The 25,848-nt window shown below is 36.8% G+C and overlaps 2 protein-coding genes across 2 annotated transcripts in view; one reads left to right on the top strand and one right to left on the bottom strand.

Moving 5' to 3' along the window:
• Positions 1–25,848, top strand: part of LOC130854543 (uncharacterized) — a 245,939-nt gene that overhangs the window by 70,997 nt on the left and 149,094 nt on the right. The window lies entirely within an intron of this gene.
• On the bottom strand, positions 4,730–6,411 carry LOC130854530 (DEP domain-containing protein 1B-like). The gene is given in 2 exon segments (XM_057737450.1): positions 4,730–5,828; positions 5,830–6,411. Coding segments are annotated over 2 exon segments (1,590 nt in total). The 3' UTR covers positions 4,730–4,820.

Here is a 25,848-nt window from a genome sequence, read left to right as displayed (position 1 = left end):
AAAGAAACAAAGTAGGTGGAAATAAAAGGCAAATTGAAAACAAACAGTTATTAGTTTATGTAAATTATCTATAAAGATCTTTTTATCCACCGGTTTATATGTATTGCTTATTTATGTGTGTAGCCAACTATGTCATGAACTTTATTCTAGAGTTGAAATGATAATACTTAGCCCCCAACTAATCTTTGTTGGCCATAATGATGACATTGAAAAGATCTTTCATCTATTACCATGATAATTGATTAAGTATATGTATTTTTCAAGACAGGTTGGTTATGCAGCTGTAGTAGATCCTTCAAATCTCAGTGGCTTAAAACCAAGAATACACCCAGTGAGGTCTGGCAGTAGACCTCTGCTCTTCATAGACTGTCATGGTCCCAAGATGAAGAATGCACTACCATCTCATGACACTTTCATTTCCTAATGTGTTTATCTGGTCAGCACAACAGGTGGAGACCTCTGGAGGGTCTCATGCCAGTAGTTTAATATTCCTGCCTGGAAGAGGCATGCAGCACTTCCACTTATAGCATTGACCAGAATTAATTAGACCCTGACAAATGACAAGTGTGCCTGGAGGTGCAGTATTATGGGCCCAGGAGGAAGACCTGGATATTAGTGAGCAGTGATGACGTCTATGAAAGTGTGAGGTTCCTTTTTGTCCTAAATTGAATGAGATCAAGACGTCTTATGAATTACCATCTTTTCTCTGTACATTCTCTTTGGGCACTCATCCATGATCTGCCTCCAGTCTTAACCCTTGAACACCTGGTACCAAAACTTCTTTCTTTCCCAGGTCAGCCGTGGTGGAGTTTTACTCACAGAGGGTTGTAATTTTGGATCTGTCTTAAGATGATCACATACTTCAACTTGAAGACTAAACTAGGAACAGACTACAAAAGACAAGGACTACTTTACTCTAAAGGCATAAGTGAGGTTTGAATTAAAATGATTGTGAAGTATAGTTATCTAGAACCTATGAGAGATATCACCCAGAAGATGAGAATGATATAGAGAAGCAAGCTGTTGCTTTTCTTTACGGAGGACACAGAGGACCATTCAAGGTATGCGTTCAATACACACACCCCTAAACTGTCTCCAAATTACAGAAGATGGGTTGATGTAGACTTCAGTTTCTTTGAGTCATCTCTGTCCTTCTCAGTGGGAAGAAAATTAAATCCTCAGGGAACTTTGACGTCTCTCTTTGAAATAATTTGTGTATTGATTGCGAGAATTGGTTACTAAACTATATTTTTCCAAGTTCTTTTCATCATTTTTATCATTGCCTAGGCTGTGAAAATATAAATATGTAGAGGTGTAAAAATTAATATGTATATTTAATATATTGTTTATTATGTAGAAGCCAATACAGAATTGGATTTTTTGGGTACTGAATCAATGCTAGGAAAAATTTAAAAATTTTAGGTCAAAAGGTGAAAATCCTTCTCTTCACTCCACTGAGCAGGGATACCACTTCCTAGGAGACCTTTTACTGATAAGACATTTCCAAAGTATTAATTAAGGAGCAGGCCCGTCCAAGTAAGTTCTTTGATTTTTAGTTTTATTGGAAACATCACAAACTATCTTGATGTAAACAGCTTTCTGTTGCTTCCCCAACAGAAGTCTTAGATTGCTGACTTGGCAAAGTACAATCATTTCCATTCCTTTCAGATCATTATTTATATAACTCAGTGCTAGCTTTCCAGCATTTCTTGCCTAATGGTTCTTAAAGTCAACAATCTGAGCACTTTGGGGAGATAGATTGTGTCAGTGTTGGGTGTTAAGGGGTAAAGCATTGATGGAGACCATTCCATTCTCCTGTGTTTTTCAGTGCATGAACAAAGGGGATGGAATGGTCACAACTGGGATGGAAATCAGAAATTTTATCTATGGGAGCTCTAGATATGCACTTGGCAGGAAAAACCTAGCAACGAAATCAACGTAGAAGAAATAGTCTTTCTAAGCTTGCTTGCAATTTCATTTTACTTTTGAAATATTTGATTTCAAAAGTAATATTTTCTTGTTATTAAAAAATTAAGTGCTACACAAATATTTAACAGTAAGGTGAAATTCCCCTACAACCTCATCCTCCAGAAGTAACTGTCACTAACAGTTTGTGTATATTCTTTATATTCTTCCAGAGTTTATTTTTTATTTTTTATGGGATTCTCCCCCACATCCTCCTCCTCTTCCCCTTCCTCTGGCTTCCTCCCCTTTTCGTTCTCTTCTTCCTCTTCCTCCTACCCTTCATTTTCCTCTCCTTATTCCTCTTCCCTGTATCCCCCATTCTCACTCTCCCACTCCTCTTCCTTCTCTTTCTGTACTCTAAATTAGTACATGTGGTATTGCTAGATCAAAGATTCTGAACTTTTAGAATTTTAGTAGATTGTCAGTAAATATTTTGCCAATTGATATGTTATTAACTGCTCTGCCAAATAAAGTTGTATTAAGCTACACCTGTCTAGACATTAATACTGACTAGAATGTATCATTGGTCTTTATTAATCTTTGTTAATTCTGTTTAATTTAAATTTCTTTAATTGTTAGGTTTATCTTCTTTTTATAAGTTTACTGGCCCATAGAATTTCTTCTATGAGTTGCCTGTTCATATGTATTTTTCCCTATTGGCTTATTTGCCTTTTTAAATACAGACTTTTATATAATGTTAATATATCATAATTAATACGTTAATATATGATACATAAGTATGTTACATATATTAAAATGTATTAGGGATGTTAGACTTTTGTCTTTTCTGTGTATTGTCTATACTTTTCTCTGATCAACTCTGTCTTCTTCATTTTGTTATGGTATGTTTTGCCTTACGGAAGTTTCAAGTTTTCATGTGAACTTATGTGTCCATTATTTATTTTATTGCTTCTAGATTTCATGTCATGCTTGGAAATACCTCCTGCATTCTAGGTTTATGACACATTTGCCATTGTTTCCTTTAGTTCGTAAATTTACTTTTTTGCCTTTTTTGTAAGTTTTTTTTCTTCTGGAATTTATTTTGTAACAAGATATGTCATGGATTCAATTTAATTATTTTCCAAATTGCTATCGTTTTCCAAATGATTGATTCATTGTACAACCTGCTTCTTTCAGTAGTCCATTTTTCTCCCCACTGATTTGAAATACCATCCTTATCAAATACTATGTTTCCATATACTTGAGTCTCTTTTCTTTTATTAATTCTATTTCTGTGCTTATCCTGGATGTTTTTATTATGGTAGCTTTAATATATTTGAATATTTAAGAGGCCTTCCACTTTCCTTTGCTCAAATTATGGACCCAACTTTAAAAGTACAGTGGGGATATTGATTTTTATGACACTGATCTATAGATTAATTTGATTAAAAAAAGATACCTTTAAACTGTTGAGTCTTTCTACCCCAAAATAAACAAAACTCATTTTTCAAGTCTTCTTTTATGGCCCTCATTGGAGTTTTATACTCTTTTTCTTATAGGGACTATGTTTTTCTCGTTAGTTTTCCCAGGATATTTTGTAGTTTTTGTTTCTATTATAAATATTTTTTTCACTATGTTTTATAAGAACATATACAGTTATTGATTTTTGTATATTAATTTTGAATCCTGCACTATGCTGAGTGCTTTGTTTCCTGCTAGTACTTTTAAAGTTGCTTCCCTTTGGTTTTCCAGAGAGACAGTCATACAGTCGGTAAACAGTAATGACATTGCCTTTCTTTTTTGTATTTCTAAATCTTAGTCCAGTGCTCTGTTTTCAGACTTTTTCCAGTGCAAAATGAAGCTGTCATGGTAGTGTTAGGCATCTTTTCACCTTACTGCTTACTTTAATATTTGTGCTTCTAGTGTCTTAAATTAAGCATAATGCTCGCTTTTGGGTTGTATATGCTATCATGTTAATTAAATAACTATAAATGTTTACTTTATTGAAATTTAAAAAAATCAAGAATAAATGATTGATTTAAAACCAATTTTTATAAACAATTAAATTTTTTTAAAGCATTAAAAAGAACAGTATTTATTTACATTCCATTTACTTTCAAAAAGATGTGGAAGCTGGGGGAAAAATACTTATAAAGGAAGTAGTCTCATTTTACTTAACCCATTTGTGTTTTTCATGAAACAGCAATGATTTGACTTAGAATCACAGGGCTAATGAGACCAAAAGAATTTATCCAGTTCAATTTTCCACTTTAGCCAAGACTGAAATTATGCCACTGCAGGCAGATGAAAATCTACTTCACTTACAAATAAACACCCACTAATATATACATCATAAAAGGACCAGCTTTCATAATATCTGTCATAGCACCCAACAAATCTGCAATATAAGACACAGCCATTGTAATAAAGAACATTAAGAATCTTTGTGCAACAGTGAAAAACAATTTACACAGCAGATATCACAGCTGGCTATTAGGTCAATAGCATCACAGTAACAGTACCCAGTATCTTTCTTATTTAAGTATATACACAATTTTGCAGTCTTGGTTGTCACAAAGACATCAGTAACTAGGATGTACACACAAATATTTTATAAACACTATAGAAAACAACAAATAAAAAAATGAAAATACCCTTAAATTCTGTAACAATTATAAACACGTTAACATTACCACTACATATTGTCTCATTATTTTTAATCAATTTGTACACTTTAAAAATAGCACTGAGTTTTATAAAAATACTGATAATGGCTCAACATTTTTTGAAGTCAGGAAATCTTTATAATTCAGTAGTCTGTGGTTTATGTGCTTCTTTCTTCCACCATAGTTCTCTAACCACCCATTTACTCAAAACAACAGCAACAACAGAGGTCTCTAACAGCTATCCAAGTATTACATTCGAAAACTTCTAGTTCTTTGAAATGGTTGGAAGGGGTTTTTTAGTGCCCACATCAGCAGCTGTGGTTTCGCTTTGGGTTTTTCAGGAAATAGAAGTGCTTCACTTTCTGGTGTAGGAAACCGTTCTTGGTAGACTTCAGGATAGGATTTTTGAAACTGCTTCAACTTTTTCTTCTTTTCTTTGCTGGAGAGTTTGGCATCTGTGATGACTTCCTCCAACAAGGCTGCCAGAGGTTCCTGAGAGCCGTATGCTCTTTGGTATTCAAATTCCTCTGGGCTAATTTGACGGCAAAATGATGGAGCAGATAGAGTGATATCCATATCAGCTCCTGGGTATTTTATCTGGACTCTTCGTAGATGGGCCACACGCTCCTCTATGGAGGTCTGCAAGGCCAAAGGGACTTTCAGAATCTCCTGGTAACTGTCCATCAGAAATGTCACCAACCTAGCAGCTAATAAGTCATCCAAGTCCACGTCATCTTTGGAATACAAGATACAATGGGAAAATGTCTGAACCATCAGTGTTCGGGTGCCAAAGCCATCACACAGTGGTGGCATCTCCTTATTTAAGCAGATTCTTGCCATCATCCTCATCAACAGCTGTAACTTTCTCCTATTTTCAGGGGGCAGGAGGAGGCAGCAAATTTGAAATGCTTCAATGGTCATTTTCTCTTTTGGTAACAAACTTAATACATTGACACAGGCATCAAAAAGGTGAAATGTAAGCAGAGGCTCTTTCAAATGAGCATAGTAATCAGCTATAGTTTTAAAGACATCCTTTTCAAATCCTAAATACATAGGCTGCTTCAAATCTGAACAATTAGGCCAATTTGCCAAACACTTCATAGCTGACAGTACCCAATGAGGAAGTTCTTTTGATTTGTCATCAAGGATAACAACTCCCTGCTTGCTCACACTATATACATTATGGATGATGAACTTAGAATTGACAAGTTTAACGTCTAATACTTCTTCTAAGGAATCCAGGCCAAGGATTTTCTGGTAAATTTGATAATGTCATAGTCTTCCATATCTCTTCTACGTTGGCCTCTGTCAACTGTCTGCGGTGGACAAGACGGCAAGCCGGCACCTCTCCAATAGCAATACTGTGACGCTTGTACCACATTTCAGAATTCATCACAACTGGCCTCACTGGGATGTTCTCTTGTGAAGTACCTGGTGGGGGATCATCCCATTCTGGAAATTTAATAACATCTTTTTGATATGGGGGCCTCTTTGGATATGGTTTCAGACGTGAGGAAGGAGGAAATCTGTACAAGTGACGGTTGTCTTCAAAGTCTTCCTGGCCCCATTTTCCCTTGATGTCTTCAATAACGTGATTCTTCAAGAATTTTTTTAGCAGCTGGACCGTTTGTTTGCGGGTCACTTCAGGGCCAAAGTTTTGGCTGCACCTCAGCAGTTCATGTAGCCAATCCACAGCTTCGGCCGCTGTGAAGCAATGTTCGTAACTTTTAAAACGACAACGATGTTTCCGTAATGGCATCTTGGCACGAAAAAGCTCGACTGTTTCATTCCACAGCTTGGTGGCCCAGTACGGCCCGGGCCCCACGATGCGGTGCTCCATGGCCCGTGCGCAGCGGCGGTGGCCGCCGCACCACAGCCGATCCCCACGAGCCCGACGCGCCGCAGTTTGAATCCCGAGCCCACGTGCTGCAGGCCAACAATTAAATTTTATCAAGTGCGTTTTTGTCATCTATTTAGATGAGTATGTCATGAATATTATTACTAGAAAATTCTTAATTTTGATCCAACCTGCCTTTCTGGAATGACTGTAAGTAGATAAGTGAAATAAACGTATATTTTCTTTTTTAAAAGTACTTTTGTATGATTATGGTAGCAGTGATATCTAATTTTATAAATGACCTGGGAAGCATTTCTCTCTTTTTTTACTGCACTCCAGTATAGTTTAAATAGGATATGAATTTTATTTCTTGGGAAATTGAAACAATTTACTTCTGAAATTGTTGGGCCTTGGTGATCTTTAGGGAAGTAGCTCTATAAAATCAAAATAACCAGTAATCATGGACTATGTTAAATAATCTTTTAATCTCTTCTTGTGCTCATCTTCATGATTTTTGTTAAAAATGTTTAGTGGATTTGAATTGTGCATTTTATCTTGGTTTAAAATTTTATTAGATTTAAATTGTGCAAATCTTTACTTGTAATTCCCTTAATTTATGGCATATTTTTGTTTTTCCCTCATTTCCATTCTTAATTTTGTGTATATTGGACTGTGTTATTTTCAAATATTTAAGTATCAAGTTACTTATTTTATTATTTTAGGGGTTATGTCTAAGGTTATCAATTCTATTGCATTTCTATTTCTAAGTAATTAATCCTGTTTTTATTATTATGATTTCATTCTGCTTTCTTTAGATTTATTTTGTGGTTTAATTTCATTTGATTGATTATTTTTATTTTTCATATTAGTAATAGTGGGATTTTAGATTGTGAATATTCTTCAATTGTTTCCTTTGTTTTGCTGGGCCATTTTAGAATTTTTATAGTGGTCACTTATTGTATTAACATGAGTAATACTTATATAGCTTTTCTTTCAAGAATAATATTATTGTTATATTTATATTGTATTATTTTGTTTTGTTTTTTTAATTAATTAATTTATTTATTTTATTGGCTGTGTTGGGTCTTCATTGATGCACATGGGCTTTCTCTAGTTGCGGCGGGTGGGGGCTACTCTTCATTGTGGTATGTGGGCTTCTCATTGGTGGCCTGTCTTGTTGCAGAGCACGGGCTCTAGGTGCGTGGGCTTCAGTAGTTGTGGCACATGGGCTCAATAGTTGTGGCTCACGGGCTCTAGAGCGCAGGCTCAATAGTTGTGGCATATGGGCTTAGTTGCTCCGTGGCATGTGGTATCTTCCTGGGGCAGGGATCGAACCCGTGTCCCCTGCATTGGCAGGTGAATTCTTACCCACTGCTCCACCTAGGAAGTCCCTGTAGTATTTTGAATCAGTATATACAACCAGTTCTTTCACAGTGGGTTTTCTGCATTTGTTAGTTATTTGTTTTGGATCACCTTTCGATTGGCTCCATTAAGAATTCATGTATATTTCTTTTTCAAGAAGAGCTTTTATTGCTTTTATTCCTGAGGTATTATAACATCAGACTCTACAGCCTGGAAGGATATATAGTGTTTAGATCCCAACCCTTTCCCTTCAGCCCTCAGTAGATGTAGTTCCTCTGTCTTCTTTGGCCTCCAGTGTTGCTGAAGTGAAGTCTGAGATTATCTTATTTTATTTAACACTTGTAGGGGATCTGATTCTTTTCCTCAGGTACCTATTAAGAGTCTTTTTTTTTTTTTTGAAAGTTAATAATATCATTAGTAAATATGATTCTTTGTTTTTTCATGGAGCACAGTTAGCCCTCAACATTAACATATAGGGGTTCTTTTAGAAAAGAAATATTTTATTGATGAATAATTTTTACATTCTAGTCTCTGCTTTATGTATTGACTACCTTAGAACTTTATTATCTTAACTTTGTTATTTTCCTGAGCTTCCCTCCATATTACAACTGTATTTTCACCAGTATTCGTTCATTGTCTTGCTGCTTTCAATTTGTCTTTTACTTCTGTAATGGTGTTTTTTCCTTCGCTTTTCTGGCTCCCTTTTATATCTTCTTCACTTGGGATAGCATCTCACCTTTGTTCTTTTGCATCTCTTCTCTTTGATCCAATTACCTATTTAAGATGTTTTGCCTAAAATTTTTTCTGTTTTCTGGAGTAGCTCACATTTTAAAAATCTTTTCTTCATCTGTTATTTGTTGGGTATGTTCCTTTATTTCCTTAAAACAAACAAACAAACAAAACCTGTCAACCATATCAGATATTTTTTCCACTGCATTTTGTTGACTTTCGACTGATGTAGCAGTGAGAGTTAACTTGTCAATAAAGGAAGCTACTGTAGCTATTTTAAGCACAAGGAACTTATAGCTGGAAAGTTTGTATTATGGTATCTGGAAGGACATGAGGAGCAGGTTTTAGACTTGATCACCAAGAATGATTCCCAGACTAGCCCTCCAGAACTGGTATACTATGGGAGCTGCTTCCTCTGTGAAAGTCAGGAGGCTGCTATGGTAACAGGTGACAAATGCAAGACTGGCAATTGGGTAGATGTGGTAGTAGGAGTTTGTGAACGTGGTCCTCTGATTGCTTCAGTTTTCACAGTAAAGTTGGAAGCAAAGTCATAATCAAGAGTGAGGATGTAGAAGATGATAGAAGTTTAAGGAGAAATAAAAAGTAAAATGAATTTCTAGAAGAGTAGAAAATGAGCAGGCTATAGAAGTGTAGTATGATAGCAAGAGAGCATTAGAGGATTGTTTGAGGTTTGTGATCATGAATTCAAAGTGATACAAATTAAGGTAGTTATCTGGTTTTTTAAAGCCACATCTAGCTGCAGAGGTGCATACATGTAGTGGTTGAATAGTTAGATTTAACCAGGGTTAGAAATTTTCCAAGTATTTATAATGATGGAGGAGAAGGACATGAGAGTTAAGGATTATGAGAGTAAAGCTGGTTAAAGAAGGGAGAGAAATATCAAGGAGGTGAGGTACAGTGGAAGTTGATAAGACTAACGATCTAGAGTCCTAGTGGGGCCAAAGGATTGTTGCAGTTTGTGTGCTAGATAGAAGAATAAAAGGAGGTGGTTATCCAAAAGTAGAATATGTAAAATAATGATTATGGAGAGGCTGAAGTTATAATTGCAAAATCTATGGGAGTAGATGGCTAGAATAATGTAGAAAACAGTGTCACTAGAGGAGAGGAGTTCAGGGAACTGAGAAGCTAGGGACTTGAAAAGATTATCTACATGTATGTTGAAATCTCCAAAAATTAAGAAAGGAGTAGTCTGGAGAGGAGGACAGTGAGCCAGAAGTAAAAGTCTTTGAGACACAAGAGTGAATAACATGGTGGAAGATCTATAGATGAAGCAATATTGAGGGGTAGGAGATAATATAATCTGATGCCATGAAATATAAACCTGGAGGTTTTTAGGTAGATGGAAGTGAGAAACGAGCAGCAGAGAGGATATCCATCTCATCCCCATGCTCAGAGACAGAAGGGCTATGGGAGAAAACCAGCCTTCGCTTGAGAGGGCTGTGCAGGAAGCAGTGTCTTCTGGGCAATGCCATGTTTCCTTTTGAGTAAGAAGATAAAGAGATTCAGAGAAGGGGCTGGGGATGTTTGGGACCTTGCCAATAATGGAGTTCCAAAAGTCTAGCAAAAGGAGTATGGGAGGGTTGGGAGAAGAGAATAGACAAGGAGCTAGCAGAACCTTGTGGGGATTACAAGGTGGGAGATGAGGGTGGGCTAGCCATCTGGGGCTGTAGAGATTAGCATATACAAGGCTAAAGGCTATAGTGAGAGTCATGCTCATTGATTCAAGGCAGAAATTGGTAGCAAGGCTGAGTGTTTTGGGAAGGAACAATTGGGTGCTTAAAGCTCCCTCTTGATCCCTATTGACAGGTGCAACGGGGAATGAGGAAGTGAACTAGACACAGTCTGGGATTTGCTCTTGATGGGAGAGGCTCTGCCTTGAACATTAGTGGAATTGGGATTCTGGGGGAGCTTGTCAGTGCGCAAAGTCTACCCCCCACCCCCACCCTTTATCACTGGTAATCTAAGTAGAAGGCCTAGGGGAGGATGGGTCTCAGTCTCTGTGAACAGGCCTGATGCCTGATGACTGGGGATAGGGTCTTTTTTTTTTACTTTTTATAAATTTATTTGTTTATTGGCTGCATTGGGTCTTCGAAGCTGCACACAGGCTTTCCCTAGTTGCAGTGAGCAGGGGCTACTCTTCATTATGGTGCACGGGCTCCTTATTGTGGTAGCTTCTCTTGTTGCGGAGCACGGGCTCTAGGCATGTGGGCTTCAGTAGTTGCAACACACAGGCTCAGTAGTTGTGGCACATGGGCTTAGTTGCTGCATGGCATGTGGGATCTTCCTGGAGTAGGGTTCGAACTCATGTCCTGTGAATTGGCAGGCAGATTTTTAACCACTGCACCACCAGGGAAGTCTGGGATAGGGTCTTAAATAGACACTCCTGATCTGCTATTTGTCAGAGAGTGAGTGGGATCTCCACCATGCTTAGGTAGGCATTGTTTAAATTGTCCCCTTAAAACTTTAATGGAAGGTAAGATTTTAGGGGGCGGGGGCAGTGATGTGTGAATTAGGATAGCAGGCAGCCTGTAGCCTTAGTTCAGGTATTTTGTTTCCAAACATATTCCAGAAATGATATATCATCTGCCTTTAGACATGTCTCACTCTGGGTGTGTGTGTGGATGTGAGGTTGGGGTAATAAATGGGAAAGAGGTACTGCCTTCTAATTTTATTTGTTTTAAAGATCATAATGATGGATTACCCCAGTTAGGTTCGCACAAAATAAAGATGACACAGGGCCCAGTACAACCTTGTCTCATGGTTTGTCCTTGGATGTGCAGATATGACTCAAGTGGATGCTTTTTCTTTTCTTCAAGGTTTAACCTGCCATTGGTATTTTCCCTTTTTACTTAAGGGATGTTTTCTTTTTAAGAAAAACAAAAACTGATTAAGATTATGGAGATGGACTTCAGTTCCCAGCATTTTCTGTGGTTGTGTCCAAATTTCATTATATATGGAACAGTAGATATTATTCAAAGTCTTTATTGTAGATTATTATTACTAGTATTATTATAGATGAGATTTTTGTATCTAACTCAGGTTCATTTTATTTTAATAGACTTCAAGGAGGGTGGTTCTGTATACGTGCTCTCGTGGTGCCATCTTCTTGCAAGTCCTTGCTTGTGTGACTTGTTCCTAACTATGTAACTGAGTGTTATGGTTTCAAAGGCTTTCATGTATATGTCACTAGAGTATGTGTTGACTAAAATAATTATACTAATGTCAGTAAAGAACATGAGTAACTAGGTGATATTGATGCCTGCACCTGTCCATGTTACTAACATATATTTTTTATTGACTTGGAGTTCAAAACGTTTTAGTGCATAGCATCATGAATACTGTGACTAATTTGAAATATTTAAAATATTTTCAAAATATGTTGAGTTTAAAATATTTTGAGATTGTATTTGTTTTCTGCTGCTGTGTAACAGATGACTACAAGTGGCTTAAAACCATGTAGTATTTTACCATTTACTGTATAATAGTTTACCACTCTGTAGGTTACAAGTCTGGTACGGCATGCCTGGGTTCTTTGCTTAGATTATCACAAGGTATTGGTTTGAATGAGTTTTCTTCTGGAGACTCTGGAAAAATCTGTTTCTAAACTCATTTTTGTTGGCAGAGTTTTTTTTTTTTTTTTTTTTTTTTAAGGCTGTGCCGGAGCGGTGGCTTGCAGGATCTTAGTTCCCCAACCAGGGATCAAACCCAGGCTCCCTGCAGTGGAAGTGCAGAGTCCTAACCATTGGAATCCCAGGAAATTCCCAGCAGAATTCTGTTACTTACAGTTGTAGAATTGAGGTCCCCTTTTCCTTGCTGCCTGTCAGCTGGGGGCTGCTCTTAGCTCCTGTGGGCCAGCTCTTTCATTTTCAAAGCCAAAGTGGTAGGTGGAATAATATGTCGTCTCCCCACCCCCACCGCAAAGCTCTCCATATCCTAATCCTTGAAACCTGTGAATATGTTACCTCATACAGCAAAAGGGACTTTGCAGATATAATTAAATTAAGGTCTTGAGGTGGGAGATTATCCTGAATTATCTGGATAAATTTGAATAATCACAAGGTCCTAATAGGAGAGAAAGCAATAAGAAGGCAGAGGCAGAGATTGGAGTGATGCAGCCAGGAACCAAGGGATGCTGAAGCCTCCAGAAGCTGGAAGAGCAAGGTACAAATTCTCCCGTGGAGCATCCAGAAGGACCAGCCTGCTTACACCTTAATTTTAGCCTTTTCAGACTTATTCTTGGTTTCTGACTTCCAGAACTATAAGGGAATAAATGTGCATTGTTTTAAGTCACTAAATTTCACATTATTTGTTACAGTGGCAATAAGAAATGAATACAGCCTACAATGGGGATTTTCTTCCTCATTGACTATCACTCACAATTTGAAGCTCTCTAACTTCCTCTTCTGAGACTAATAGGTGAAAACTGTTTTTAAAACTTGGTGTACCCCCCCCAAAAAAATAACAAACAAACAAAAAAGGGTTCATATGATTAGATCCAGCCCACCCATATGATCTCTTTAATTTAAGGTCAGCTGACTTGGGACCTTAATTATCTGCAGAATTTAGAGTAGTGTTTGATTGAATAACTGGGAGACAATGTGTGCTCACCAGATGCCAGGAATCTTGAGGAGCTATAGAGCTCTGCCTACCACAGGGATTAAAAACTTTAAAATATTTGAAGTATTTAAAGTATTTGAGTCCTCCTCAAATACTTTCTGTTCTTGCTTTAAGTTTTCCTTCTGATTACAAGGCCTGTTGCTTTACGATGCAATAATATTAAAAAAAAAGAAAAAAAGAAAAAAAAAAGATTTCCATGGCTCTAATCTAGTCAAAGGACACATGCAATGAATTTACTTTGGAGACCTGCCTCTGGAATTTTTCATGACTATTCTTTCCCTCAGGGCAGAACTCATGATTCCTTGATGTGTTTTTCTACTCTAGTCATTATTTAAGTTTCTCAGAGTTCCTACAACCTGTAATCTCCACTTCCTTGATTTATTTAAGTTTCTAATCAAGTACATAGTGTATGGTTAATGTTTATTGAATGAATAGTAGTTTCTGTTCCACTTGGTCTTGTGGCTATTTAGGGGGTGTTCTGGTCTTTTCACAGTCATTTTTAACTCTCAGCTATCTCAGGCAAGTAGAATATTATGTCTTTTTGCCTACCTTTATTGTGTATCTATTCTAAAATATTTTTTTCTAATTATCATAAAGATTAAATTCCTTTTTTGGTTTGTGTTTCTTAATAAGCATTGTTTCATCTTCTTTCTCTTTATTTTTTTGCATTTTTTCCTATTCTAGTGAACTTTTGTGAATGGCAGGGAGTGTCCAATGAGAGGAAAATTACCTTCATTAGATGTTCCATCATAGTTTTGTAAACAATGTTTATCTCATAAACTAACATTTTATTAGGAAAAATAAAACCTTGTGCCCTATGAGAAGTTAAAACTTAATTACAACAAAACAAAACAAAACAAAACCTGAATTACATTTCTTTGACTCCATATTTTTATAAGTATTTTCTTAATAGTCACTGTATGGTATTTTCAGTTTTCCACCTGGACCAATGGAGGGACACAGATCAAAAGAAAAACATCATAAGGTTTTCTGAATGTGCCAGATGCTTTCCCTATAAACTTCTTCAGTATTTCATAAGGAAAATTTCACACACAAAAAATGTGACATTGCTTTATAAGCTCTGCCTGGGGCCTGAAAACATGAAAATTAAGAATAGAAATGTCTGAAATAGAAGAATACAGTGAGGAGATTTGCTTGAATTATATCCCTTTAGCCATGCCACCAGTGATCCTGCTTTGATGGAATACATAAGCACAAACACATTTCATTTAACGTGGATCCTAATCGTGCTAATTTGCCAAAAGAAAATGTCAAATTAGTGATTAATTTGCTTTCATCAGAATGTTTATTGAAACCTGATTATATCAGGATATATGCAGCAAATATCATAGTTTCTATATTTCTTAACATCCTAGTAGTACATCCTTGCATATCTCACCAGTTATACTAATAAATAAAAGATAGGTTACTGAGTGTAAATTTCTATTTTGCACAGTTGACATTTTTTAATACTAAATCTATAACTGAATAAGAAAATATATAAAGAAAAAGCTAATTTATTATTGATGGTTAAATTTCTAATTATTTTTAAAAAATCGTATATCGTGGGAGAATTCTAGGTGAGTTGATTCCAGTATATGTGTTGTATTAATCAGCTGTTACCACAATAATGCTGCATAAATATGCTGAAACTTCATGACTTACAAAAACATGAAATTATTCTCATGCCCAAAGGCCTATATTTGACTGCAGAGTGATGTAGCCCAGAACAGTTGGGCAATTCTTCTTAAGGCTATTCATTGAAGTTATATCAGTTTTACCTTCCTTTCACTGTTCTTGGACCAGCTTCTGCTCAGAGCACTTTCTTGTGGCAGAGAGCAGAAATTTTCTATACCTATCATCCTCTAAGGTTCCTTTGGCCAAAGTCAGTCATGTGGCCAAGCCCTGAATCCATGGGGCAGGGGAATATACCAAACCAATGGAGGAGTGAGGAAGGGTAGGAGTGAGTATTTATTGAAGAGTAATCCAAGCTATCTTGTAATTTTTATTTTTTATGATAAATTATATGTAAGATGGAAAGGATCCCTATTTGTGAAATCATATGCAGATACACTATACAGTATCCTGTCTTCTTTTTCATGGCATCCAATACGGTTAACAGTAAATTTAACTATAAACTTGCCAATCCTTATTTTAGCACCCAAGATGAACATTTTAGCAGCTATTTGTTTTAGCAGCTGTTTGCTTCATTTTTGGTTGTTTATTTACAGATATAGGTGTATCTGGTGGCTCAATAGAGGCCATTACTTTTTTTCCCCTCTTATTTCTTTCTCTAAGAATGAATATATCTCTTGTAGGAGAGAAGAAATGGAAGAATGGCTGCTCCACTAAACTGCTGTTCTAGGGCAGAGGCCACATCTGTCTGTGTTCGCTGCTGTGTCTCTGCACCAGCCCAGTACTTTGCTCTTAGTAGGCTCTTAGTAAATATTAAACTGATTACCAATTTTCAAAAGAGTCCTCTTGGGTCCCACCTCTATTTCTGCTTTGTTTTGTGTTAGTACATACAGTCCCTGAGAATACAAATGACATTTTCTTTATTGTGGTAAAATACATGTACCATACAGTTTACCATTTTAACCATTTGAAAGTGTACAGTTCAGGGGTATTAAGTACATTTCATAAGAATTTCACAAAAATGATGACATCGCATTATGAGCACGGCTATACCATCACCACTATCTAGTTCCAGTACTTTTTCATCACCTCAAATGGAAATGCTGTCCACATTAAGCAGTTACTCCCCATCCCTCTTCCTTAAAGCCCCTGGTAAGAACTAATCTGTCTTCTCTCTCTATGGATGTGCCTCTTTTGGACATTTCATGCAAATGGACTCCTACAATATGTGGCTTTTTGTGTCTAGCTTCTTCCACTTAATGTTTTGAAGGTTTATCTATACTATGTAGCATGTGTCAGTACTCCATTCCTTTTTGTGACGAATAGGCTGTATTTTATTTATCCATTCATCCATTCATCCATCCATTTATCCATTCCTTGTTAAGGAGTTTAGGCAAATAACATTTCATGTACATGCTAATTGATTCTAGATATCAGATGAAGTATAATAGGTTAACAATCTCAGAGGCTTTACTTATTTCTTCCTGTAGAGTAGGTTACTGGAGAGGAATTCTTTTGCAGAACTTAGTTGGAAAGGGAAGAGGAGAAAACTGGAAGACTTTCTAGAAGAATAATATGAACACAGCGTAAAGTGGATTCCCACTGCCCAATTAAACTGTGATACTGTGTTTTTTTTTTAAACTTCAATCTAGATTACTATGATCAGGTATCATAGTCATTTGACAGCAGTTTGGTAGGAAACCAGGAATCAGCAGCTGGTTATTTTAATTGTGACTTTAATCTTGCATCTTTTCCTTATTTGCTGTGACACATGCCTTAATTTTCTCTTTTAGAAAATAATAATACCCAAATAGTACTTTCCTACTTCTTCCCATGCTTTCTGTGCCAATATTATATGTGCTTTCCAGCCTTCTCCTGCTCTCCAAAAATGTTTTAAACCCCAAATCATGTGAGATTCTGATTTAAGATTTAAAAATACTTCCCTCCTTGAAGGTTTATTACCCAATTAGAATCTGAAAGGGACTGCATGACTATTTCATTATCCATAGAGTCCAAGAGGCGTGCAATGGAATTAATTTAAAAGCTTGGGAAAATAAGATATATGAATAAAATGAAAGGAATTGGCATTATGTAACCTGGAGAAATGAAGGCTGAAATCTTTAATACATGAAGGACTATTATATAGAGGAGGATGAATGATTTTTCTCTGTCTTCCATGAGAACAGAAGAAGAGGAAATGGACTTAAGCTTAGCACACAGGATTTAGATTAGATATAAAAAGCTTTCTAACTCTAGGGAATGTAAGGCATTTTATCACTGTCCTTGTTAAATCCCAAAAAGGATTTAAGGAAAAGAAAGTGGAAGAATTACTTTTATTGTTAACGTTGTTTATTAAGAGATGTTCTTAAATATCCTGTTTAGAATGCTTAGGTGAGGACAGAGACCTACCTATTTTGGGTGGTCTCGGCTCCTGAAGGAAATGGAGGGCACCATACTGTCATGTTTCTCCTCTATAGAAGTGTCGAGCACAATGCTTTGCAGGCAAGACCTGCTTAATAAAATGTAGTGAAATGAATAGGCCCGTCTTGTTAAAGACAAGAAAACCAAGGTAGTATAATAACTATATGCCCATAGATCAAGCAGCTGGCTGCTGTTAGGATCAGATTCACACAGTTATTAAGACAAAATGTAGATTTGAGCCAGAAAATAGATTTCTACCTGTTTTATACCTAGAACACTGGATGAACAACCCAGAACTAGACTCAGGCACACTGTCTCCCTGCTATACCCTGGATGCCTGGAGTGTTTCTGGATCAACAATTTAGTAAGCTATGAACTGGTTAGGTGAGTCAGTGACCTGGTTCTAGTGAGCAATAGACATACAATACTGAGCAGTTCCTTTAAAAAATGATTAAAAACAATGTATTCAGTAATTATTCATTGAGTTCCTATAGCATATGCGGCATTACGCTAAGTCCTAGGCAGTGCACAAAATGCAAACGATAATCTATGAAATAATGTGGAGATAAGCTGTCCCTTATTTTTAAAGACATCTGGCAATATTAAGGCTAAACTCAGGAGAAGGTAGATGGGAAAAAGACAATGGGAGCAGCTTTGTGTTTGCTCAGAAGGTATTGGGGTAGAGGCTTATAAACTCCACATCTGTTCTCTCCCTGGCATCTGCCTCTTGCCTTTTTCACCCACCCTGCTGGACTGATCTGCTCTTCCACCCCAGCACTGTACGCTGCTTCCCGCATCACCAGCTCCTGCACAGGCTTACAACCTACATTTTCGTTCTCTTGACTCTTCAGCCAGCAGGAATTCAAGGGTCCTGAATGGAGAGTAATTAAAATGGCATTTGAAGGCCTGCTGTGGTGGTGTAGGGTGGGCACAGCACTGTGGGACAGAGGTCCTCAGACTAGAGCCTTGGACCTAAATTTGAGGTGCCATGTCTAGAGTTTTACTATAATTTCTGTGACAGGAGTAAAGTGATGAGAATTAAAATCTGCCATGGAATGAAGAAAACTGTCAAACAACAGCAACAGCAGGCACTGAGAAATAAAAAAGAGAAAAAAATTGTTAAAAATGTTAGTTATGATAAATATATTAACCAATCAATTATGCATAATTGCCAATAGCATAAAAGCACAATAGCAATGACTTGTCATTAAATATGCCAGATTGTGCATATATTTCATTTCATTTCATTTCATTTTAATTTAAACTATTCATGTGACTCAGTTTTCAAAATTTCTTGGTTTTGTAGCATGGTAGTCTTCAGAGCATAGAAAACACTAGAGAAGATGATATCCACCCATGGACTGCCCACCCATATAATTATTCATACCGTTTGGTTGCTGTTTCATAAACAATGCTAGTTAAAGAAAAATTTTTTTTTTCTGTTGAAATGGAAAGAGTATTTCAACGATATTCTAAAAGGCAACAATTGGCATATTGTTCTAATTGCCTTAACTGCCTTCCCTGAAGGAAACATACTTGTTTTTAGGGCCGGCTAATCTTGGCATAATAGTACATTGTTCTTAATGTTAAGTTGAGAGAAATTTAATCAGACTGCTTTCATTTTGTCAATTTCAGGATTTCTAGGTTCCATTTCCTGCCTCCCCAGCAAAAACTGAACAGAGAATATTGGATTTTCTGTTTGTCAGATACTTCAGTCAAGCATTACTTTTTTTTTAATAAGATTTAACCAAAAGATAATCAAAAGTAGTCTCTCCCTTGGCCATCCTCATCCTTGTCAGGCACTGTTTTTAACCTTGATAAAAGTAGTATTAAGTCTGTATTTTGATTTTAAGATTGAAAAATTAATGTAGGCAACTAAAGGAATTAAAAAAAATGGGACTTAATTTTTACAGTTAAGGGGAGAAAAAAAGCAATAAGTGGTTTGGCTATCAGATAGGCCTTTGCTAACCCATTTAATGCAATTTCTTTAACCCACTAGTCTCTTTTATCTGGACTGAGCTGTGGTTCTTTGTCATCAATTTAATTTTTTTTCCCTTTCCCTTGAAGGAGTTATTCCAGATTCTTGGCAGCCTTGCTGACCTGCAGTGGAACCAAGGACTTTTATGTATTCATATTCTTAACTGTAAACATTGTGACAAGCATTGGCAAACTGGGATTTGGCAAAGTTGGTGTGATGTCATAGAAAAGAATTTCCTTTGTTTTATTTAAAAGTGGTTTCCAAGTTTTTCCCCACTAAATCTGGCTTTTATCTCGAGCTCTGAGAGAGCCCTTTACCAGATGTCAGAACCAAGACATTATCTTTGACTTCTAAGGACTTTATCCAGGCTGACCTGGATTACTCCCCTTCATGAATTGAATGCAAACTTCTTAAATAACACCCGATTTCTAATGTTCTCTCTTTTCATTCCATTTATCTTGCCCTATCTGTCCTCATCCTTTGTCTTAGGCAGAACTTTCTCATTTCAATTCCCTTAGCATGAAATTGACTCTCAAACACTATCATCTCCTTAAAATATTTTCAAAACGAGGTATTGATTCCCACCCTGACTTCATCTTCTATAAGCAGTCAAGTTACAGGTTGATGAATCTGATGTAAGTTAGTGGCAAAATCCTAAAACAGAATATTAAAGCCAGTGATAAATTGTGAGGGTCTCCATGAATTTTCTAAGAACAAATGGAAAACCAGTCTCTCCCTTAGATAGGTTCCCTGCATTGGGAGGTCAGAGAAACTGGATAGAGCATTTTGATTCCAGCAAGATATTTAAAGTAGTTGCTCAAGATGGCTTCATGGACAAGATGTAGAAAACAGAACTGGGTGAAATGGCCAGGTCTAGTAGAACAGCTGTGGCTACTTAGTGAAATTATATAATTTAGGAGGTGATATTTAGAGGTGTGCCATAAGACTCTAGTTGGCCTAACTTCAGTAAGTGTTTTGATTTATGGTTTGGATGAAGGCCCTTTTCTATTTCCTGTTTGATTGTCTGTTTGATCTTCAAAACACCACCTCAGAAGTCTTCTGTCACCCTCCAGTTTGATTTAGAGATCTCTCCTCTGTACTGCTATAGTAGTTTTCATAGAATTTACCACACTGTTCTGTAATTCCTCATTTTCCTGCCTGTTTCCTTTGGTAGGCTGTGAAATTCTTGAGGTCAGAGACCAATCTTATTTAACTTTATATCCCACAGCATCTGGTACTCAGTAAAAAATTTTTGAATAGGTGAATGAATGAGTGATTTAGTGCCAAATTTAGCATTTCTTTCATGTCATACAAAAAAGAAGTAATATAGCTAATAACAGAATTAAGATTCAAAAAGAGTTGAGTGGCTGAAAAAATGGCTCCAATTAAAATGATGAAGTGCAGTACCTCAACTCCATTGATTTTACTGACTACCTTTGATTGTCTCTTACCTGCTTGCTGTTCTCTGTTTCCTCCTCACCAAGCCTAATTTCATGGCTGATCATTGTAATCACTCCCTTGCCCATCTGTTGCCTTGTCCTTTACAAAACCACAACCAGGGGTAAATCCAACTCTCTACATGTATCCATGGATAAATAGGACTAAAGAAAAGCCCACCATCCTGTGGACTTGCCTCACTCTTAATTCATGACCACCAACCTGAAGTGAGCCCTTAATGCTGCCACTGATCATTTTGTATGACCCTAATCTCTTCTCTGTCCAAGTCCGTCACGTCTATTTCAGACTTTTTCTCTGTTTCCTCAAACACTATCACCTCCCCCATTCTTACTCTCAGCTGATGACCTTCCTTCTTTTTCACTGAAAAAAATGCAAGCAATCTCACGAGAATTTCCACATCACCTGTCATCTCTGTACCCACATACTTTGCCTTTCTTTATGTTCCTAGAGAGATAAACTGTTACAACCAGATATAAAACCATCATATACACTGGATTCCACCCCTTTCATTTACTTAAGAAAATCATTCCAGGAATTCTGGGATTTCTAACAATGTCTTTTCTTTTTTCACTTTCTACTATGTCACATTCACAAGAATATAAACATACTATTATTTCTTCTACTTGAAAAAGTCTTCTTTAGATATTCTGCCCCAGTTCTTTCCAGCAAAACTCCTCAAAGGAGTCTAGGCGACAGTGTCTCTAATTCTCTTTTCCCACTCTCTATTAAACCCACTCTAATCAGGGTTTTGCCCCCATAATTCTGTTAAAGCTGCTCTTCATCCTCATCTTAATTGATTCGTCAGCACCCTTTGGCACTTTGATTACCTCTTTCTTTCAGATTGATACACTTTCTTTCTTTGACTTCCAAGATACCATTCTAGTTTGTTTTTACCATTACTTTATCGTCTACTCATTTTCAGTCTGTTTGCATGTACTTCTCTTCTTTGCAGCCTCTTCTTCTTCATGAACCCTAGAAGTAGGGCTCACTCCTTGATTTTCTTCTTTTGATTTTCTTTCTGCAGTCATTGCAGGTCATCTTGTATCACGGTTTCTGTATAATGATGACTTCCCAATTTGCATGTCGAGTTTAGATCTCCTTCCCAAATGCCTGATTCTTACAATTGTCTAGGAATGATCTCCCCCCTGCCAAATCTGCTAAATCTATGGCATTCCCCATCTCATTTAATGGCACTCTATCCTTAAAGATTTTTAGGCTAAAAACTTTGATATTGTCTCCTTTTCTCTCGCACTCCATATCCAGTATATTGAGAAAGCATGTTGACACTACTTTCAAAATACATTCAAAATCTCATCACATCTCATCACCTCTGCTGCTACCACCCTAGTCCCAGACACTGTTATCTCTAGTCTGGATTATTGCAGGGAACTCCTCATGGTCTCTCTGCTTCTACTTTTGGCCTCTTTAGTCTGTGCTCAATGTAGCAGCTTCTGCTAAAAACCCTGCCACATCTCATTTAGAGTAAAAGTCAGAACCTTGCCGTGGTTGCAGAAGCCTCCATGCTTTGCCCTTCCTCCCACAACTTTTACTTCATCTTCTGCTAGTCTCCTCCTTGCTTACTCTGCTCCAGTCACAATGGCCCACTTGTTGCTCAGGCACACCAGTTGCATTCCCACATTAGGGTCTGAGTTGGCTCTTCCTTTTGCCTGTAGTACTCTATCCCCAGATATCTGAGTGCCTTTCTGTAACATTCTGCTTAAATGTCACCTTCTCAGTAAGTTTGCTCTGGCACAGTATTAAATATTAATGATTGTACCCCCGTGCACCCTAACCCCCAGCACTTGGGATCCTGCTCTATTTTTTTTTTTCTTTTTATATAGCACTTGTTTATTTTTTGGTATACTGTGTTATTTACTTATTTATCAGATTTATTGTTGTCTTTCTCCCCCTTTAGAATTTAAAAACACTTAACAATTACATGATGGAAGAGTTGTGACTTACCATTTGCTTATAGAAAAAAACAAAAGTTTTAGTCTGATGTAAATACAAGACACTGTTATCCTCTTATTGCTAAATTAATTATTAGGTTGTGTTAATAGTAAGTAAAGGAAAGTAATCATTTTTCTATTTGTTTTACAAATATTAAGTACCTCATATATTAGTAAGTGTCATAGGTTCTGGAGCTACAGCAGTGAACAACAAAACAGATAAAAATCCTTGACCTCATGGAGTTATATTCTAGTATATTTTATTGCTGTATCTAGTGTGAGGCACTAGACTCCATATAGGCTATGCCAGACCAATCATATTGTATTTCCTTTGGTCATTACTCTTTGAATCACACTGGTTAAGAGCATGGGCTTTGGAATCAGAGAGACAAGGATTTGAATCTTGGTTCACTTTGAACTTGGAAGAACTACTTAACTTCTCTGAGCCCCATTTTCCCCATCAATAAGATGTGTGTACTAATACCTACAGTAAAAGATCATTTACTTAGATTGTCAGGACCCGACCCATTCCAGATTAATATTTCTTACTTTAGATATCTTAATTCCAAAAGAGTGCAATGATTTACAAAAGACATTTTAGTCTGACAGTTTTGGTGTATAATATGAGATGTCAAGTATGATAAGAAATAAACAAATTTAATATGCATAGATGTCTTACAGAATGTTTTTTATGACTTAAATACCATGCAGATTACTTAAAGAATTCATTGTGTATCTGTGGATGTTTTGAATGAAAATATTTGTCTACCTGTGAAAGGAAAATATGTATCACATGAAATATAAATATTTTATGATGTAAACATTGTATATATAATTAATATATTTTGCCTACCAAATTTTTACTGCAAAATCAGACGTTATAAGCCATACTCATTTCCTTAAAAAAATGGCCAAAAAAGCATCTGGTAATTTTTTTTTAATGGTACAACTACTTTATTTTTGTGTGAGTGTGTGTGTGTGTGTTTGTGTGTGTGTGTGTGTGTATTTGGGGGGGGCGGGGCGGGCTGCATTAGTCTTTGTTGCTGCGTGCTGGCTTTCTCTAGTTGTGGCAAGCAGGAGCTACTCTTCGTTGCAGTGCACAGGCTTCTTATTGCAGTGGCTTCTCTTGTTGCCAAGCATGGGCTCTAGGGCCCATGGGCTTCAGTAGTTGTGGCACATGGGCTTAGTTGCTCCACTGCACATGGGATCTTCCCAGATCAGGGGTTGAACCCATGTCCCCTGCATTGGCAGGTTGATTCTTAAACACTGTGCCAGTAGAGAAGTCCAAACATCTGATAACTTTTTAAGCACAAAATTTATTTTAAAAACATGACATTTGTTTCTAATCTGCAGAAAGAGGTTTTGTAAGATAACTAACCATCAGGATTTGCTTTTTCTATAGTAGCCACAGGAGACGACAGTACAATAGGTCTTTGGAAAAGATCAGGCAGGGACCTCTGCTTGCTTGTGCTTTCCTTCATTTTCAAGGTTCTCTCCCATCCTATGCATTTGGAGTAATTTCTCACCAGTGAATACATTTTGTTCCATGGGATTTATGAAATTTTCACAGCATCAGAGAGCCTCATCAGAATCATTTTCTAACCATCCTTTATAATCCTCACTGCCTGTCCATTTTGTCATCACCTTCCTGTCATTTGCAGCCTCGGAGATCACACCATCTCTTAGCATGGCATATTGCAGCAAAATCATCTTCTCTTATTACATAGTGTGATTAAAAATGGATGATATGAAAAATCTTTTTATGAGAATAAATTAGTTATTTGCATGCTTACAGTATTTAAGCTTTCAGATAAATTATCTTCAATTATACCATGTACAGTTGTTATGAGGAGTTCAAGAAATAGTAATGTATATAAAGAACTTTGTAATTATTTAATAAATGACTAATTATTATTGTACAAGCAGATTAGTGTATATTTAGACAAAATTCCCCAGAATTATAAAGGGATCAGTATAAGGTGAGGATTTTTTTAAAAAGTAATTATCTTAACTATATACATAGAGTTGTATATTCATATTTCCTTTAGAGTTCTGTCCATATATTATTCATATTAGCTGATGAGTTGCTAGTTGACAAGAACCATGCCAGTTTAACTCTTTTTTTTCCAGTCTCTAACCAAGCACTAAGAATTTTGTAGACACATTCTGTTTGCATTAGATAAAGCTAATTTAATATTTTTTCTTTCCACTGAAGGAGATTGGGTGCTTCCAACAATTCTTGGAAATCATTAAATTAGGATTAATGATTATCTGTACAGAGAATCTATACTGCATGGGTTAGTGTTAGACAAGGTCAGGGATCTACACCATTCATTTATTCAGCCTGTCATTTTCAAATCATTCAGTAAGCATTTATTGAGCATTTCTTACTCCTTATTAAGTATACTAGATGTTGGGAAATTAAAAATAACTTTTAGGCTCTATTATTAATGTGATACATATTTGTGCTGGAAGACTATTTATATGTGAGACATCTGTGGGGGAGTTTAGCTTATATTATCTAAGGAAGGAGACTAGATTGTACCATAAAGTTTTATCTTGAATATACTTACATACAAATGCATGATTGTATTAGGGTTTTTTTTTTAGTGCAAGTGATTGGAAACCAAATCCAAACTAGCTTAAGCAAGAGAGGGAACTTACTGGCTCATATACATGAAAAGTCCAGGGTATTTCTTGTTTGACTACTGCTGGATCCAATGTATTGATGTAAACAGAAACAAACCACCCTTTTAATCTTGGTTTCACATCTGTCTAGAAGTTGGCTTCCCTCTCAGGTAGGCTTTCTCTTTGAGCTGTCCCTTAGCAGCTCAGACTTACATCTTTTGTATAGCAGAAAGGAAAGTTCAATTCTCACCTGGTGCCCATGGCCAAAGGCTGGAACGTTCTGATGTGGACATCTTCTCTTTGCTTAACCGCTTACTGTGTTTGAGGGTGGGTGGATGATGTTCTGATTGTCCCTCAAGGATCAAATGTCTACCTCTAGACTTGAGAATGGAGTTGGTCCCATCTGAACCACTTAGTCTGAGAATTGGTATGACGTACCACCCGGGCCCATTACTCAAGGAAGAGGGAATGCATGATGAGGAGTCATACACAGAGCCACAGCAAAGATCCTATGACAGGTGTGGGACTGTGCAAACTGATGGGGTTGGTAAAAGAGAGGAGAAAGAGCTTCAGATTAACATTAAACTTACGTATTTTGCCATTTACGTTGGTGATCAGAAATCTAGAAAAACTATCACTGTG

The sequence above is a fragment of the Hippopotamus amphibius genome, chromosome 1, assembly GCF_030028045.1.
Source record: "Hippopotamus amphibius kiboko isolate mHipAmp2 chromosome 1, mHipAmp2.hap2, whole genome shotgun sequence".
Taxonomy (NCBI): domain Eukaryota; kingdom Metazoa; phylum Chordata; class Mammalia; order Artiodactyla; family Hippopotamidae; genus Hippopotamus; species Hippopotamus amphibius.
This window is presented reverse-complemented; position numbering and strand designations above follow the sequence as displayed.